Raw genomic sequence first — 18,300 nt, 5'->3', positions numbered from 1 at the left:
AGTAATCCTTGTAAAGCGTCTTTGAGTGTTTGAAAAGCGCTATATAAATGTAATGCATTATTATTATTATTGAATTACCCCAGCATTTTGACTTTTCTTGTAAACCAGCATCTACAGTTCCTTGTTTCTACCTAATAATTAACACTTATTGTGCTCTTAAGAAAGCACCAATTGTAACTTCTTCTAGGATGTTAATGGTGACAGAAACTTCACACCTTTAAATCTGATGAAGGGTCCCGATCCGAAATGTCACCTATTCCGTTTCTCCAGAGATGCTGCCTGACCCGCTGGGTTTCTCCAGCATTTTGTGTCGATATTCGTTTTAAACCAGCATCTGCAGTTCCTTCCTACATACCTTCCTTACATGCCTTTCAAAACCCTGTCTTGAAGAAGGCTAAAGAAGGGTCTCAACCCAAAACGTCATCCATTCCTTTTCACCAGATATGCTGTCTGACCTGCTGGAGTCATAGTGCGGCCAACATGTCCCAACTACACTAGTCCCACGTGTCTGCGCTTGGTCCATATCCCTTCAAACTTGTCCTATCCATGTACCTATCTGTTTCTTAAAAGTTGGGATAGTCCCAGCCTCAACTATCTCTTCTGGCAGCTTGTTCCATACACCCACCACCTTTTGTGTGGAAAAAGTTACCCCTCAGATTCCTATTAAATCTTTCCCCTTTTACCTTGAACCTATGTCCACTGGTCCTCGATTCCCCTACTCTGGGCAAGAGACTATGTGCATCTAGGTCAAGGGAGAAGTGCAATTTTTGGATCTCCATGATGTTTAGTTGCAGATTTACTCTGCAACAAAATAATGAGTGCTCTTTGCTTCATTTTATTCTCAGATATAGGTCGTATATATCTAAAAATTCTAGAATGACTGATTAAAAATACGACAATGTTCGCATTGGTGTAGCACGTTGTATAAATGCATTACCAAATGCTTTACCATGTACTGATTATACCTCACAACGGAATCCATTTGGTCCACAGGTTGGAATCTGTGGAAGGACTGGCAGTGGGAAGTCGTCCTTTTCTTTAGCCTTTTTCAGAATGGTAGATATGTTTGAAGGTACAGTTTAACTTGAATTTGTTTTTCACACATTCTCTCATTTAATTTTTTTGTGTACTTCTGTTTTTATCCCCACCAGTACATGTTAACACGTTTTTAAAAAAATGGGTACATAGCACCAAGTTCTGGAAAACGGCGAAGAGTTAACAACTGAAAATATTTGTTCGAGGTATTGCAACCAAATGTCAACAAATGCAGTGTTAGGTACTTCATTTCTTGGCGCAGCTGGTAGAGTTGCTGCCTCACAGCACCAGAGACACGGGTTCGATCCTGACCTCAGGAGTGGAGTTTGCATGCTCTCTCTGTGACTCCATTTCCCTCCCACGTTCCAAAGATGTACTGGTTTGTGGGTTAATTTGCTTCTGTAAATTGCCGCTAGTGGGCAGGGAAATGAAATCAGATAACATAGAACTAGTGTATCAGTGATCGTTGGGTGGCATGGACTCGGTGGACCAAAGGGCCTATTTCCACGTTGTATCTCTAAACAAACTATGGTACTGGTAGAGTAGACACAAACAAGGAACAGCAGATGCTGGTTAACAACAACAAAAAAGACAAAGTACTGGAGTAACTCAGCAGTTCAGGCATCTCTGGAGAACATGGATAGGTTGATGTTTTGGGTCGGGACCCTTCTTCACTTAGAAATAAACCTATAAGCAACATGCTGAAATTCCAAGCAAAACAAAAATTACTCCTAGCATTTTTTAATGTAATAAGCAATAGGAACTTTTTAATCGAAGAGTTTTATCTTGTATCATAAAGTACACTGTACTTGTCACTCTTGTAAGATCATTATGGATGTGCTTGTGCCAAAGAACTATAAAATAGTGAAGATACAAGGAACCACAGATAATGGAATCTTGAGCAAAACTCAAAGTGCAGGAGGAACTCAGCGGGTTATACAGCATCTGTGGAGGGAATGCATAGGTGGCATTTTGGGTCAGGACCGTTCTTCAGACTGTATAGGAGAGTCAGAGTCATACAGCGTGGAAACAGGCCCTTCAGTCCAACGCCCACACCGACCAACAAACCCCATCGACACTAGTCTGACCTGTCTACGTTTGGCCCATAACCCTTTAAACCTCTTCCATCGATGTACCTGTCTAAATGTTTTTTAAACGTTGTGTAGTAGTACTGGTTTAAGACAAGGAAACTTTAATGAAACTGGTTAAGGTATCACATAACATGCATGTTACACGGTGTTTTGACAGTACAGTACTTTATCAACATTTTGCTGTTTGTTTCCTGCTATAGGGAGAATACTTATTGATGGAATAGACATTTCCAAACTGCCACTAAGCATGTTGCGATCCAGACTCTCTATCATTCTTCAAGATCCTGTGTTATTCAGTGGTTCAATACGGTCAGTATTAATGAACAGGCAACTGGATCTTCCATGGGTAATGCCAATTGCATAATTCATGTGCGAATCAGCTTTTGATGCATGTAGTTCAAAAACAATAATCTGTGTCAATCTGCATAAAAGATTTATTTCTGCTATGTTGACTTTGTTCTTAGAAGGCTGCAATGTAGATCGAAATAATCAAAATTCAGATACTTGTCTGATAAAAGGTTTAGTTTTAGTTTAGTTTAATATTGTCATGTGTATCGAGGTACAGTGAGAAGCTTTTTAGTTGCGTGTTATCAGTCAATGAAAAGATGGGCAGCACAATGGCGCAACGGTAGTGCTGCTGCCTTACAACGCAAGAGACCTGGATTTGATCCTGACTACGGGTGCTGTCTGTACAGAGTTCGTATATTCTCCCTGTGATGGCGTAGGTTTTCTCCGGATACTCCAGTCTCCTCCCACGTTTCCAAGACGTGCAGGTTTGTAGGTTATTTGACTTCAGTAAAATTTTATATTGTCCCTAGTGTGCAGGATAGTTCTTGTGTACGGGGTGATCACTGGTCTGCGCGGACTTGGTGGGCCGAAGGGCCTATTTCCGCGCTGTATCTTTAAAATCTAAAGTAAAAACTATACATGATTACAATCAAGCCGTCCACAGTGTATAAATGCAGGATAAAGGTTATGACGTTTTGTGCAAGATAAAGTCAACTCCAATCAAAGATAATAGGAGGAAACCCACATGGCCTCTGGGAGAACATGCAAACTACGTACATACAGCTCCCGTAGTCAGGATTGAACCCGGGTCTCCGGCACTGCAAGGTAACTCTACCACTGTGCCACCTCCTTTTTTTCTAGTGCAATGAACAGTTTGTCAACTAAGAGTTGGCTTGGGTTCAATGGGTCTCCGTACCACAATGACTTGAAGATAATTAAACAAACTTGCAAAATTTGAATTCTGAACTTGTTTTTTTCTGTTTCCTGTAGTTTTAACTTGGATCCAGAGAAAAAATGCACAGACAGCATTCTGTGGGAGTCCTTAGAGATCGCACAACTCAAACACTTGGTGAAAGCTTTACCTGGAGGTTTAGGTAACCCAATGGAAAAATTAACATGCAACAGAAACACATTGACAAAATAAGTGTTTGACTATATCAATACAATACAATACAATACAATATATCTTTATTGTCATTGTACCCAGGGGTACAACGAGATTGGGAATGCGCCTCCCATACGATGCACTAATTTAGGTAATTTAGACAGCAGCAACCCAACGAAACGAACAGTTGTAACAGTTTTGGACAGGGTAAAGTGCAAGTTGATCTATGCGTTGTGGCCATCCGGCTCAGCAGGACCGGTTCATAGCAGCTATGGCCCTGGGGATGAAGCTGTTCCTGAGTCTGGAGGTGCGGGCATAGAAGGCCTTGTATCGTCTGCCCGATGGAAGGAGTTCGAACAGACTGTTGCAGGGGTGTGAAGAGTCTTTGTGGATGCTGGTGGCTTTTCTGAGGCATCGTGTGTTGTAGATGCCCTCCAAGTCTGGTAGCTGTGTTCCGATGGCCCTCTGAGCTCTATGGACTACCCGCTGTAGAGCTTTCCTTTCTGCCTCCGTGCAGCTGAGGTACCACACAGGGATTCCATGCGTTAGGATGCTCTCTATGGTGCAGCGGTAGAAGGTCTTCAGCAGCTGTTGGGGTAGACCAGACTTTTTCAGTGTTCTTAAGTAGAACAGTCTTTGTTGTGCCTTCTTGACCAGCGCAGCAGTGTTATTGGACCATGTTAGGTCCTCCGAAATGTGAGTGCCCAGAAACTTGAAGCTGGACACTCTCTCCACACTGACCCCATTGATAGAGATCGGGGCATATTCCCCGTTATGTGACCTACGGAAGTTGATGATCAGCTCCTTGGTCTTGGTGGTATTTAGGGACAGGTTGTTATCCGAGCACCAGTCCGCCAGGTTCTGCACCTCCGCTCTATAATCCTCACACATTACAGATTATAAGTACCATATATGATACTTGGACAATGTAGAGTATATTTTTCTAACCCTATAGAAATATAAACTTTACATTATCAAAAGATCACAAAATAATTTATTCAGTAATGTAGGATAAAGCAAAACATTATTTTTTGTGAAAATAAGGAACTGCAGATGCTAGTTTACAAAGAGACACAAAGTGCTGAGTAACTCTGTAAGTCAGGCGGCATCTGTGGAGAACATGGATAGGTGATGTTTCGGGTCAGGACCCTTCTCCAGTCTGATTGTAGGATCAGTCTGAAGGATCAGTAGGATCAGTCTGAAGATGTGTCCTGACCCAAAACGTCACCTATCCATGTTCTCCAGAGATGCTGCTTGACCCGCTGAGTTACTTCAGCACTTTTGTGTCCACATTTATTTTGTCAGTGTCAGGGAATCACAAATTTCATGTATGTTTCAATTTGCTGCAGATCCTCCAATATCGCATTAAGCAGATATTAAAATGAGATTTTGAACACAGAAAATACAAATCACCTTGCCTGTTTGAATGTATGAACAATTAACCTCGGATTTTAAAGGGATGATAGATGTACAAAGATAAGACAGAGTGCCAGGAGATGTGGAATAGATATGCAAAAGAATGTGAAGGTTATAGAGTGCAGGAAATTTTAGTTTAGTGTCACATGTACCGAGGTAGTGAAAAGATTTTGTTGCATGCTGAACAGTCGGTGGAAAGACTATACATGATTACAATCGAGCCGTCCACAGTGTGCAGATACATGATAAAGGGGATAATGTTTAGTGCAAGATAAAGATAATGGAAGAAACAGATGGGTAGTATTTGTCTTGGCAGCAATGAGAATTGGTGCAGTTGTCACCTGACAGCTTATTTTAACCATCTATTGATTTTTATTTACCTTCCCACTTTACACCATCACCTGAACAAACCTGAGCTCCATAAAGCAAGTGGCAGAAGCGGAAGCTACAAGAAGAATTTCAAAAGGTTTCCAATTCCAGCTGAAGCTAGTTTTGGCAGCAGTTTATTTTTAGTTTAATATGTGTGACTGCAGGGGAAAAGCTGAGCAGCATGAGGGAGAGAGCATCACTGCCTTTTTTAGTTAATGGGCATCCAGCAATGACACTGCTTTATACAGCTATCTTTTGTTGATGTCCACTTGCGGCAGATAAAGAAAAAATAATTTGAAGACAAAAAGCCTTGCCTTACTCTCTAATGGCAATTTTTACCAATGTAGTAGTTCATGATGCATACAACATGCAGTATAGTGCCCTGATTTATAATGGCATAGACCAAGCTTTAGTTTCCTCCAGATTAGTTTAGTTTATTGTCACGTGTGCCGAGGTAGTGAAAAGCTTTTTTGTTACATGCTGACGTGTCGCGCAGTCCACAGTGTAAAGATACAGGATAAAGGGAATGACATTTAGTTGATCTCAGACTTAGAGTCATAGTCATACAGCACGGAAACAGGCCCTTCGCCTCAACTCGTCCATGCCAACCACCAGTCCGCATCTATGCCAGTCCCACCTGCCCACATTTGGCATCTGTCCCTATAAACCTATCATATCCACGCACCTTGTGTTTAGTTTAGTTTAGAGATACGGCATTGAAACAGGCCATTTGGCCCATTGAGTCCGTGTCGACCAGCGATCATCTCGCACTATCCTACACACCAGGAACAATTTACAATTTTATCGAAGCCAATTAACCTACAAACTTGCAGGTCTTTCTCAGTACTGACAGCACCTGTGGTCAGGATTGAACCCGGGTCTCTGGAGCTGTGGAGACAGCAACTTTACCGTTGTGCCACCGTGCTGCCCTGTCCAAATGTCTTATTTGTTTGCGACAAATGCACCAGCCACATTGATAAACATTGCCATGATCCTGTGGATCCAGTTACATGAGTGAAATAGATTAGAGGTTGGCTTGCAATTTTAAAATATTACACCCCATAAACATGACACTGATGAATTGTGAATGTTTTGTGGAGACATGCGGAGTAGAATTATAACTACACGTCTTCCCAATCAAAAATAATTATAGCTAGGATCAAGCCCATCCCCGGCTCTCCTGGAACAGGCTCATATCCAGTTGTAAATAAACCAGCACAAGCATACGAGCTGGGAGACCATGTTATTCCGCTTAAATATTTAAAATAATGCATGCTTCAAATCTTTTTTCCCCACTTCTCTTCTCCCTGTGATCATGTGCGCTTTCTCTGGGTTTCCTCCAACACTCCAAAGACGTATAGGTTTGTAGGTTAATTGGCTTCTATAAATTATAAATAGTCCTCAGTGCGTAGGATAGTGTTAGTGTACGGGGTGATCACTGGTCGGCACGGACTCAGTAGGCCAAAGGACCTGTTTCTGCGCTGTATCTCTGATGCTGGCCAAGTATCTCACTCAGGGAGAGTGTAATTGACTTCTAATTTTGGGAATTCCTGGAAATCTTTCAGTGACTTCTGTTGAAAACTGCGAATGCACTGACATCAGATAGGTGGTCAGGCTTAGCAGTGATAAATGTAAGGCGGCACAGTGTCGCAGCTGGTAGTGCTGCCGCCTAACAGCACCAAAGACCCGGGTCCGTTCCTGACATTGCATTCTCCCAGTGACCATGTGAGATTCCTCCTGGTGCTCCAGTTTCCTCCCACATCGCATAGACTTGCGGGTTTGTTGACCGCTGTAATTTACCCCAAGTGTATCGGGAATGGATGAGAAAGTGGGATAACAGAACTAGCGTGAATGGGATCGATGGTCTTCGTGGACTTGATGGGATGAAGGGCCTGTTTCTATGCTGTATCTTTCAAGCAATTCAAAACAATTGTGGTCAAAGTTTACTGATGCTCTTTGTACCAACACATGGCTGTGAGAACTAGCATCCATAATGTCAATAGCCAGAGGGTTCATTGACCTTGCAAATTACTCATAGTTTAGTTCAGTGATACAGCAAAAACTTACGAGACATAGGTTGGGTAGACAGGCAGAATCTTTCGCACAGGGTGGAATTGCGAAAGGCTGGCGAGCATAGCTTTATGGTGCAAGGCAAGTTTTTAAACATAGAATGGTGGGTGCCTGGAACGTCTGCCAGCATAGTGGTGGAGACAGATATGATGGTGGCATTTAAGAGGCTTTTCCACCCTGGGCAAAAGGTTCTGACTGTCTACCCTACCTATGTCTCTAGTAATTTTGTGCTGCATCTCTGAACTAAATTAAAAATTAAATGTACTAAACATTGTTGAGTAGTTTTCCAGGTCAATGAATCTTAAGTTTATTATATTATCTGTCAAGAATCATGATTCTGACTTTTTTTCATATCTGAATGGCAGATGCTACCGTTACGGAAGGAGGGGAAAATTTTAGCTTGGGTCAACGTCAGCTGTTTTGCTTGGCAAGGGCCTTTGTGCGGAAAAGTAGTGTGTTGATTATGGATGAAGCCACAGCCTCAATCGACATGGAAACAGTAAGTACCAGTGGTCATCTTTCATTTATGATTATTTCTGAGAGGCATCACACTGGGGAGAAGTGAAAGTTTTAGGATTTGCACGGGCAAACTGCTAAGTGTGTTCCCATCACATACCCATCATCAGAGAGGAGCAAACAACTCCATGCAAATCTTCCAAGATCAGTTTACCATCTGTGGTAAGGGATAAAATTGTCATACATCTCTATAAAAAATAGTTTGGTGTAACCAATATATATTTCAAGGATGTTTTCAGAAATTTCTTGAGATGCAGATGCTAAATTTGAATCACTTCTGTTTACTATCTTCATTAAGACATCTTGGTCAGCAGAGTTGGGCCTTAGAGCCTGTTTCTGTGCGTATGCCTCTAAATGATACTGCTCTTTTGCAGGAAAATATTTTACAAAAAGTTGTGATGACAGCCTTTGCGGATCGAACAGTGGTGACCATTGCTGTAAGTAACATCAGCCTTTACTAGTTTAGAATCCACCAAGATAGAATTCCAGGTTCTTAGATGTTACTGACTGTGGATAAATCAAGAGTTTTAAAGGATAGTATTGTCAACGAAAGAAAAAGTTGTCACAATTTCATTTATGATCATTTCCCCTGAGAGGCATCACTCAGGAGATATGGGTTTAGGATTTGCACTGGTAAGCCCTGAAACTACAAAGTGTGTTCCCATCACACACCCATAATTGGGGAGGAACAACCCCAAGCAAATATAATGAGTGAAGGGTCCAGACCTGAAACATCACCTATCTATTTTCTCCAGAGATGTTGCCCAACCCATTGAGTTACTCCAGCGCTTTGCGTCCGTCTTAAATATAATGAGATCAGTTTAACATCTGTGGTTAGGGATTCTGAGTTGCAAGCACACTGATTGGAATAAAGATTCTAAAAGATCAAATTTGAGAATTGGGTATCAATGACAGGCATTCATGTTTCATCCATGTATAAATATGGATGTTGGGCTGCATTTTGAGACTACTGATTAGGAATGGGGCCACATTAAATGTTTCCTTTAATGAATGAATTGGGACAGTGCTGAATCTTCCATATAAACCTGATGTTGCTGCAATTCAAAAGGAATAAGGGATTTTATGCAAGAAAGCCAAAAGGTATTAATAAACAAGTGACATAAACAATTATAATTTTGGTGATATTTATTCTTTTAAAACAATAAATACTAATGGGACAGAAATTTCACTTCAACTCTTATGGATTGTTCCAATCTGGATTACTGGTTTAGTAAAACCAGAACCCTAAAACATCTAGTGCGTTAAAATATATATTTTTTAATCCGTTTGAAGTTGATAATCAAGTACAAAAGAGGTGATTTAAATATTGTTTTTTTCTTTAATTAATTTTGTTGTTTGTTCAGTAAGTTTTGGAGATGCAGCGTGGAAAAGTCCTTCGACCCACCGAGTCCATGCTGACCATCAATAACCCGTTCACACTAGGTCTATGCAATCGCACTTTCTCTTCCACTCTATACACTCGGGACAATTTATGCAGGCCATTTAATCTACAAACCTGCACATCTTTTGAGATGTGGGAGCAGATCTATGCTTGCCGTGGAATCCCATGCAGTCAGTGAGATCATGTAAACTCCTCACTGATAGTACCCGAAGTCAGGGTCGAACCCGGATCGCAATAATATGTCAATGGAATGGAGAGCAAGGCCAGTTCAATCCAACTAAAGTAGCAACTATCATGGGAATCTTATGACTTGCTCATTGTTACAACTTTTTTGTGAACCTGTGTGAAAGATTTTCCCCCTTTCCTTTTATAGCATCGGGTTTCGTTAATTTTGGACGCAGATCAGATTGTAGTCCTGTCTAAGGGCACAGTAGCAGAGAACGATTCTGTATCCAATTTGATGAGCAAAGACAGCACATTTGCCTCTTTAGTGAGGTCCAAAAAATAAAGTTGCAGTCACAAAGGTGACTTGCTGGGTTTGTATGGGAATGGTGTGCAATTGCTGCAAAAACAGATGTATTCCGCTTCAAAAACTAACCTGGGCTGTGTTTTGCTTTCCAGCGCCGAGTGGCTAACCAAGATTCATATTTTTCAAACTAATATCTGGTCTTGCAACAAATCATGCTAATAATTGTTCTGGTTTTCCAGCATCGTGTGCACACCATTTTGAATGCAGACTTGGTGATTGTGATGAAGAGAGGAATTATCTTGGAATACGACACTCCCAGCATTCTCTTGGAACAAAGGGATGGAACCTTTGCCTCTTTTGTACAGGCAGATAAATGATAATAGCAATAGTTGCATTTGTAATTTCATTTGTTCTGTAAATAAAATTGGTACATTTCTTACCAATGAAGTGTTTAGTGGCCGTTTTTTTCCCCTGGTTAAGATGTAAATTATTTACCATGTACCTGTCCAAATGCCTTTTCAATGTGGTTAGAGACCTAATTCTCGGTTTCTGTTTTCGAAGATAGCAATAATTTTGTGTTTTTAACTGTCCATTATTGTTGTCAGCAACCTTCACCGTTCATTCTCCTGCTCCCAGAGCCAATAATTAGTTCTACATCTCTTCCTATTTTCACGCCAGTCTGTTTCGTCCAGAGGGGTCATTTCGGCTTCCATATTTGCGAGTCTGTAACTTTGCATCCCTCAATACAACAATGGCAACAACCAGGTAGGGTGTGACACTCTAAATATGCAGCACTCTTTCAGTGAATCGCAGGGGCCGCATAAGGGTAATGTTGTGTTCAGTGGTTTGGATATCTTTAGTTGTCTGGGACACAAAATAGGCTGGCACATCCTTAAGCTGCAATGTGAGTCAGTGTCGGTTGTTCACCATACCCTGCTATACCAATTAATTGCCAAACCACAAGTACGGAAACCACCTGGGATTTTCTTCAAAGGGAAATGGTAAATAATTCAGGAGCAAGACTGATGTCGCTTCCAAAATAACATTAGTCAGGAATAGCTCAAAGCAAGATTATATTTTACTTTTTTTTTTAAATGATTGTTTGATTGGATGATGAGATTATCTAATTGCGCTATTTATGCTGATTGACTGAAATGATTGGAAGATTAAAACAATTTCCTTTGGTGGCAGACATCAGGACAAAGAAGTATAATTAAAATTAGAGCCAAGTTGGTTTGGGTCAGAAAGATGACATAAAAGGATGGCACAGTGGCACAGCTAGTAGAGCCGCTGCCTCTCAGTGCCAGAGACCCAAGTTCGATCCTCAGGTGCAGTCTGTAACAGAGTTTGCATGTTCTCCCTATTACCATGAGGGTTTCCTCCAGGTGCTCCAGTTTCCTCCCACATCCCGAAGATGTGCGGGTTTGTAGATTAATTGAACTCTGTTCATTGTCTCCATTTCATGAGAATGCTGTCCAAATTAGGGAGATTCAACTACAAGCACACGTTGCAATGTTTTCTCTGGAATATCAGAGGTTGAAAGAGACCTGATTGAAGTATATATAATTGTGAGAGGCATAGATAGGTTAAGCGGTCAGTCTTTTTTCGCCAGGGGGGGGAATGTTAAATACTAGGAGACACAAGGGACTGCAGATGCTGGAATCTTGAGTAAAACACAAAGTGCTGGAGGCACACGGCATCTGTTAACAGGAAATGGACATGCTACAGCTGAGGTGCTGCCTGACCCAGAGTTACTCTAGCACATTTGTGATTTACTCAGCATTCAGGCATTGCAGTCCATCAGCTTCCCCTATCTGGTTACGGGCATGATTGGCAGCGACAGCTGGCGTGCCCTCCCCTTGCCTCCTCCTTCAACATACGACCAGGGCTAGGCTTTGAAGCTCTGTAGTCTCTGTCTCTATGTGTCGATCTCCTAGTACTTGAAGACAGGCTGCTCTCCTCTGCCAACGTTTGCAGGTTGGTTCTCCTTTCTCTGTGATTGAAGTGGAATGTTCCCCCCTTCCCCGCCCCCCCCCCCCCCTGTGATTGAAGGTTGATTACCTGTCTCTCTATCCCTGCGCCTCTCTCTCCCTCAGTGCTTGAAGGTTGAATACCCCTCTCTCTCTCTCCATGTCTCCCTCTCCCCGTGTTTGAAGATTGGTTGCTCCTTTTCCTCCCTCTCTCTCTGTCATTTAAGTGGACTGCTCCTCTCTCTACCAGTGTTAGAAGCAGGACTACTACTACTCTCTCTCCCACTGTTTGAAGCTTGGTTGCTCCTCTTTGCTATTTTTCACTGTCTGTCATTGAAGTGGACTGTTCCTATCTCTTTCTCTCAACCAGTGTTTGCATTGACTGCTCTTTTCTCCTTCTCTCACCCCCTCCTCCCAGGTTTAAAGCCGGACCATTTTTCTTTCTCTCAGAGGCAGACTGCAGGTGTCTCTCTCCCTCTAGATTGCCGTTCCGTCTCACTCCCAGTTTGAAGGTTATCTCTCTCTCTGTCATCTTCTTTCTCCCGTTTTTGAAGGTTGGTTGTTCTCTCTTCCTTCCACTATTTGAAGCCAGCCTGCTTCTCCCCCTGTCGTTGAAGTGGAATGCTCCCATCTGCTTGAAAGCACACTAATCCTCTGTCACTGAAGTAAACAGCTCCTCTCTGTCTACCTCTATGTTCTAAACACTGCTCCTCACTTTGTCACTGAAGTAGAATGCCCCTCGCTGTCATTGAAGTTGTCAGCTCCTCCGTCTCTCTATTTGAAACACCGCTCCACACTGTCACTGAAGTAGCCTATTCCTCTCCCTGTTTGAAAAAACACTGCTCCTCTCTCTATCACTGAAATAGACTGCTCCTCTTTCTGACTGTGTTTGAAAGAACACTCCTGTCACTGAAATGGACTGTACCTCTCTCCCAGTGTTTGAAACCAGACTGCTCCTCTGTCATTATTGCAGTGGACTGCACCTCTCCGTCTCACTCTCTCCCCTCCAGTGTTTGAAGCCAAACTACGCCTCTCTCCCAGTTTGAAGGTTGTTTTTTTCTGCCCGTTTCTCTCTCTCTCTCATCCCTCCAGTGAGCTGAGCCGAGCCCGGCCGGTGGGTGAGGGCACTCGCCCTGCGATGGGCCCACCATGTTGTCGGCCAGGAAAGAGCTGGTGGCCGAGGAGTACGTGCTGCGGCTGCAGGAGGAGGTGGTGGGGCGTCCCCTCCGCTGCTGGGATCGGCCACGCCGGGCTCGCTTCGTCGACAAGCACGGCGCCTGCAATGTGGCGCACACCAACATTCGAGAACAAGGTCGCTTCCTGCAGGACGTCTTCACCACGGTGGTCGACCTGAAGTGGCGGCACACGCTGCTCATCTTCACCATGAGCTTCTTGTGCAGCTGGCTGCTGTTCGCCATGATCTGGTGGCTGCTGGCCTTCGCCCACGGCGACCTGGACGATGGAGGAGGAGGAGGTGAGCCGAGACCCCCGGCCGTGCCCTGCATCACCAGCCTCCACTCCTTCACCTCGGCCTTCCTCTTCTCGGTCGAGGTGCAGGTGACCATCGGCTTCGGCGGGCGTATGATCACCGAGGAGTGCCCGGTCGCCATCGCCGTGCTGCTGGCGCAGAACATCGTGGGGCTGGTGGTGAACGCCGTGATGATGGGCTGCATCTTCATGAAGACGTCGCAGGCGAGGCGGCGGGCCGAGACGCTGATCTTCAGCCGCTCGGCGGTGGTGGCGCCGCGGGATGGCCGCCTGTGCCTCATGTTCCGCGTGGGCGACCTGCGCACCTCCATGATCATCGGCGCCAGCGTGCGCGCGCAGCTGGTGGGGCGGGCGCGCACGGCCGAGGGGGAGGTGCAGCCGCTGCGGCAGCTCGACGTCTCATTGGACGGGCCGGGGGGGGGGGGCGGCGGCGGCTCCATCTTCCTGGTGTCGCCCATCATCGTGGCGCACGTCATCGACGGCTCGAGCCCGCTCTACTGCCTAACGGCCGCCGGCCTGGCGCGCGCCCGCTTCGAGCTGGTCGTCGTGCTCGAGGGTGTGGTGGAGACCACCGGCATCACCACGCAGGCGCGCACCTCCTACCTCTCCACCGAGATCCTGTGGGGCCACCGCTTCGTGCCCGTCGTCTCCGAGGAGGACGGACGCTACACGGTCGACTACTCCAAGTTCGGCAACACCGTCAAAGTGTCCACGCCGCTCCTCGGCGCCCGGCAGCTGGAGATGGAGCAGGCCGAGGCGAGGCTCCGCCCCCATGTCAACCTGGGGAGCGGCGACGGGGTGGAAGAGGCGGCGGAGGAGCTGGGGGTGGAGATCGAGGGGGAGGGAAAGACCGTCAACTTCGAGATCTCGCCCGCCCTTAGGAGAAGAAAGAGCTCGGTGTTTCAGAGTGACTGTTTGTGACCCTTCCCTTCTTTTCCCAGAGTGAGGGGAGGAGAGAAGATCCCTTCACACCTCTGTAAGAAAATAACTGCATATGCTGGTACAAATCGAAGGTATTCATTCACAAAATGCTGGAGTAACTCAGCAGGTCAGGCAGCATCTCAGGAGAGAAGGAATGGGTGACATTTCGGGTCGAGACCCTTCTTCAGAACTTCACACCTCTGCATGTTTCGCTGACACAAAACCGCCTATTGGTTTTTTTTGACAAAAACATGCGATTGACACCGCTGCGAACTTTTGTTGGTTCCTCCACTGATGCTAACCGATATCAATTCTGAAAGCAGACAGCCCTAGCTACCTAATGACATCCAACTCGACTGCAGGCGACCTAAATTTGTGGTTCAAAAAGCCCGGGCAAATTGCGGAATCACAATTTTGTCATGCAAACGGGTCATACTTTGCTACGACTTTGATTTATCATATTTCCGGAAGGAAATGGTATTATACCATGATCTATGGCTCAAATGAAAGCTTTGAGTTAGCTCTTTCTCATTGATATATTTTTATTGTATTTAATTAATGCATGAAAAAAATGCAGGTGCCTGTTCTCCCAAGTACATACCTCTCCCATGTACACTTCCCCTCCCATGTACACACACCTCTACAGACCCACTTCCATGTACACACACCTCTACAGACCCCTTCCCTTGTACACACTCCCCATTCACGTCTGTACAAACTAGACTCCATCCTATATACACACTTGTCTAGACCCCTTCCATGCGCTTCTCTACGAACTACAGACACAGCCATATACACATCTGCACAGGCCTCCTCCCCAAGTACACACCTGACTGGAGTTGACAAAGCAACATTCATTGCAGCCTGCCTTCACCAGGGTAATGAGAGGGTTGGGGGGGAGGTAAGGAGATCTATGTGCACGCACACCTGTCTGGATGCCTTCCCACCACATACATCTCTTCCCCCCCCCCCCTCCATGCTTGCACACCTGTCTTGATCCCTCCACACACACACATGCCTGAGCCCCCTCCCACCAGATGCACACATCTATCTGGACACCACCTATCATTCATGATATTATCTCCCCCGAGCTGCAGAGGTGCTGGGGTTAACAGTTCCCTACACTTAACCTGCAGCCACTCTGACTTATCACAAAGCACCAGGAACACCTTGAGCAAAATGCTGGCTCCAGTGAGGGCTCAAAGGAACATTCACATCACAGAGCCTATAAATCTAAACTCAGAATTCTGTCGATATGCAAACCATGAGCCCGACTAGCAATGAACAGACACTCGGTGCGTGCTTCATTACACTATTTTTCTGTTGCTTTTAATACGGCCACAAGACAATCACACGAATGTTCTGATCAGAAACACATTTGTCAAAATGCAAATACACATAACGCCTAACTGGACCACCAGATATATATAATCTGACAGTCACTCCTGCATAGAATTACCCAGCCTTTCATTTTTAAATATGTCTGAAACAAATGTATTATTAGTTAGAATACTTTTGTGCTATTGGTTTTGACAGGAATATTTAATAATAATTCCAACAGCAAATGTCAGGATTTTTCATCATGCACTAATAATTTAACCATTTCCTAATGGGATCGAGGATAACTGGGTCCAGCTGAACTTCTATGGTCAGTATCAGCTGAGGAAGGCTATGTTGGAATTCCTAGCACGATTGGAAAGGCTGGGCTTGTATTCACTGGAATTTAGAAGGATGAGAGGGGATCTAATGGAAATGTATAAAATTATAAAAGGACTGGACAAGCTAGATGCAGGAAAAACGTTCCCAATGTTGGGGGAGTCCCGAACCAGGGGCCACAGTCTAAGAATAAAGGGGAGGCCATTTAAAACTATGAGAAAACACTTTTTCACCCAGAGAGTTGTGAATTTGTGGAATTATCTGCCACAGAAGACAGTGCAGGCCAATTCACTGGATGAATTTAAAAGAGAGTTAGATAGAGCTCTTGGGGCTAGCAGAATCAAGGGTAATGGGGAGAAGGCAGGCACGGATTACTGATTGTGGATGATCAGCCATGATCACAATGAATGGCGGTGCTGGCTTGAAGGGCCGAATGGCCTCCTCCTGCACCTATTTTCTATGTTTCTATGAGACAGTGCAAGAAAATAAGTAGTTTAGGAAATGCTGTGCCCCTTCTTCCATTTGCAATGTGCTCCAATCAATTGACTTGAAGTTCGTAAATACCGTTTGACATTGTAAGTTGCAATGAAACAGGGATTCACAGGAGTATTGTTGACATTTTTTAATCATCTCCTTTTCACCTTGTAATTTCTTGTCTTAATGAAGTTTGGAGTAGCATGTCTGCTTCTGATTCATGCTTTGTCCATTAGAGCTGACGGTGCAGTTAGATCCCCAATGCTGAGGATATTGGCCAGGGAGGGAGAGATTATTGATTGATATTGGTCTGCTTATTTTTCTAGTGCATTTAGACATTGCTGGTGCAGCCCTCCAACTATGTAAGCATAGTGGCGGGTGGGATAATTGCTCCAGTTTTGAAGTCTTAATCTAAAACCACATTTCTTCAGATAATCAAAGGCTGAATGTATCATGTGCAGGTGGTAGTAAATGTCATACTCAGTGTCTGCCTTTGTAGAGAGGTAGCTACTGTTGCTCGTGAAGTTGTCCCCATTTTTCATGGCCTTTATTGTCGGGAGGCAGTTTTGTAGAGTGAAGCAGTTTGGAAGAGGACTTTAGTTTTGCAGATGTTTAATATAAGGCCATGCTTTAGTGAACAAATCAGCCATAATTTGGAGCCAAGCCTCTGAACATAAATGTATGGAAGAGACAAGGTATAGCAGATGCTGGTTTACCAAAAAATGCAGTGCTGGAAAAACTCAGCGGGTCAGGCAGCATCTCATGGATCGGTGGCATTTAGTGTGTTGTGGGGGGGGGGGGGGGGGGAGACAGCTGGAAAAGAGGTGGGGGCAGGACAGGGCCTGTTTCGTAATCATCCTGAAGATTAACTTAACTCCCATGGAAAGCTTGTGGTAGATAAAATGCAAGTTTGAGTAAACTGTTCAAGTATTCACATAGCCTTGTGTTAATAACTTAATAACATTTATTAGATCAACATAGAACAGTACAGCACAAGAACAGGCTCTTGAGCACACAATGTCCATGTTGAATATGATGCCAAATTAAACTAATCTCTTATCCCTGCACATGATCCATATCCCTCCATTATTTGCATATCCATGTGCCTGTCCAAAATCCTCTTAAATACTATGATTGTATCTGCCTCCACCACCACACCTGGCAGTACGTTCCAGGCACACACTACCCTCTGTATAAAATAACTTTGCCCCTCTCACCGTAAAGCTATCCCATCAAATCTTTGACATTTCAACCCTGGGGGAAAAGGTTCTGACTTCCTATCAAATATTGTATGTGCACACTACTGCAGGAGATGCTGGATCTATATTTCCATTCATTTTCATTCATACCACTTTGTTGTTTAACTGGCAAATGGCACTCCTGCCCAAAATTGTATGCATGCTCACTAATTGTAGAAAATGTTTTGTTCAGAAAAATGTCATGATTCAAGAAAGGCTGGTAAACACAGTATGGCATTTTAGGACAGTATATTCCTATGCAGAGGATGGCATGCTATTCATTACAGCCAAAAATAACTTTGTAAACCATTGGCAAGTATCTAAGCTTGTCTATGGCACTATGGTGAAAGTTTGTATATTGCGGACTTATTGTACATTTATTTTGTTATCCTCAAATTTATGTTTGTTACCATGCCCCATTTACAAAGTATGAACAGTTGAATCCAACAAATTGAGGAGTGAAGCAATAATTCAACCTGTAAATGTTGAAACTATACTTGAATGATTGAAAATAAACTAGTTTACGACTGTGATAATTCTTATAACGGCCAAGAATGAAAAAGCCACCCAGGGATATATCCAGGAATATGGTGAAATAGAGGTTTTTCTAAACATTATATATTTATTAATCTTCTGTATTTTTAATACAACAATATGTATTTAACTTTTCAGATGCAAATATGTGCATTTTAAAGTATGATCAGTTTCAAATGAATGTTCTTGAGGTTTTATTTTGGATTGGGAAGAATAATAGTGATATATGTTAAAGCAGAACCTTGTTTAAAGGGATTT

General features: G+C 43.8%; 2 protein-coding genes across 2 annotated transcripts in view; both read left to right on the top strand.

Annotated features, from left to right (window-relative positions):
- Positions 1 to 10,138, top strand: part of abcc8 (ATP-binding cassette, sub-family C (CFTR/MRP), member 8) — a 105,164-nt gene extending 95,026 nt beyond the window's left edge. The window contains exons 34-39 of the mRNA XM_078415408.1: positions 994 to 1,072; positions 2,327 to 2,435; positions 3,405 to 3,508; positions 7,740 to 7,873; positions 8,265 to 8,327; positions 10,001 to 10,138. Coding sequence (XP_078271534.1) covers positions 994 to 1,072; positions 2,327 to 2,435; positions 3,405 to 3,508; positions 7,740 to 7,873; positions 8,265 to 8,327; positions 10,001 to 10,138 — 627 coding nt within the window. The remainder of the gene's footprint in view (positions 1 to 993; positions 1,073 to 2,326; positions 2,436 to 3,404; positions 3,509 to 7,739; positions 7,874 to 8,264; positions 8,328 to 10,000) is intronic.
- A 2,052-nt stretch (positions 10,139 to 12,190) lies between these two features.
- On the top strand, positions 12,191 to 17,056 carry LOC144602359 (ATP-sensitive inward rectifier potassium channel 11-like). The gene has a single exon (XM_078415406.1). It carries the CDS (start codon positions 12,881 to 12,883, stop codon positions 14,138 to 14,140), a length of 1,260 nt encoding a protein of 419 aa, XP_078271532.1. The 5' UTR covers positions 12,191 to 12,880; the 3' UTR covers positions 14,141 to 17,056.
- The last annotated feature ends 1,244 nt before the right edge of the window (positions 17,057 to 18,300 follow it).

This window comes from Rhinoraja longicauda, chromosome 18, assembly GCF_053455715.1.
Source record: "Rhinoraja longicauda isolate Sanriku21f chromosome 18, sRhiLon1.1, whole genome shotgun sequence".
In the NCBI taxonomy this organism is placed as follows: Eukaryota; Metazoa; Chordata; class Chondrichthyes; order Rajiformes; family Arhynchobatidae; genus Rhinoraja; species Rhinoraja longicauda.
Note: the sequence above shows the minus strand (reverse complement) of the source record. Positions and strands in the feature narration are given on the sequence as shown.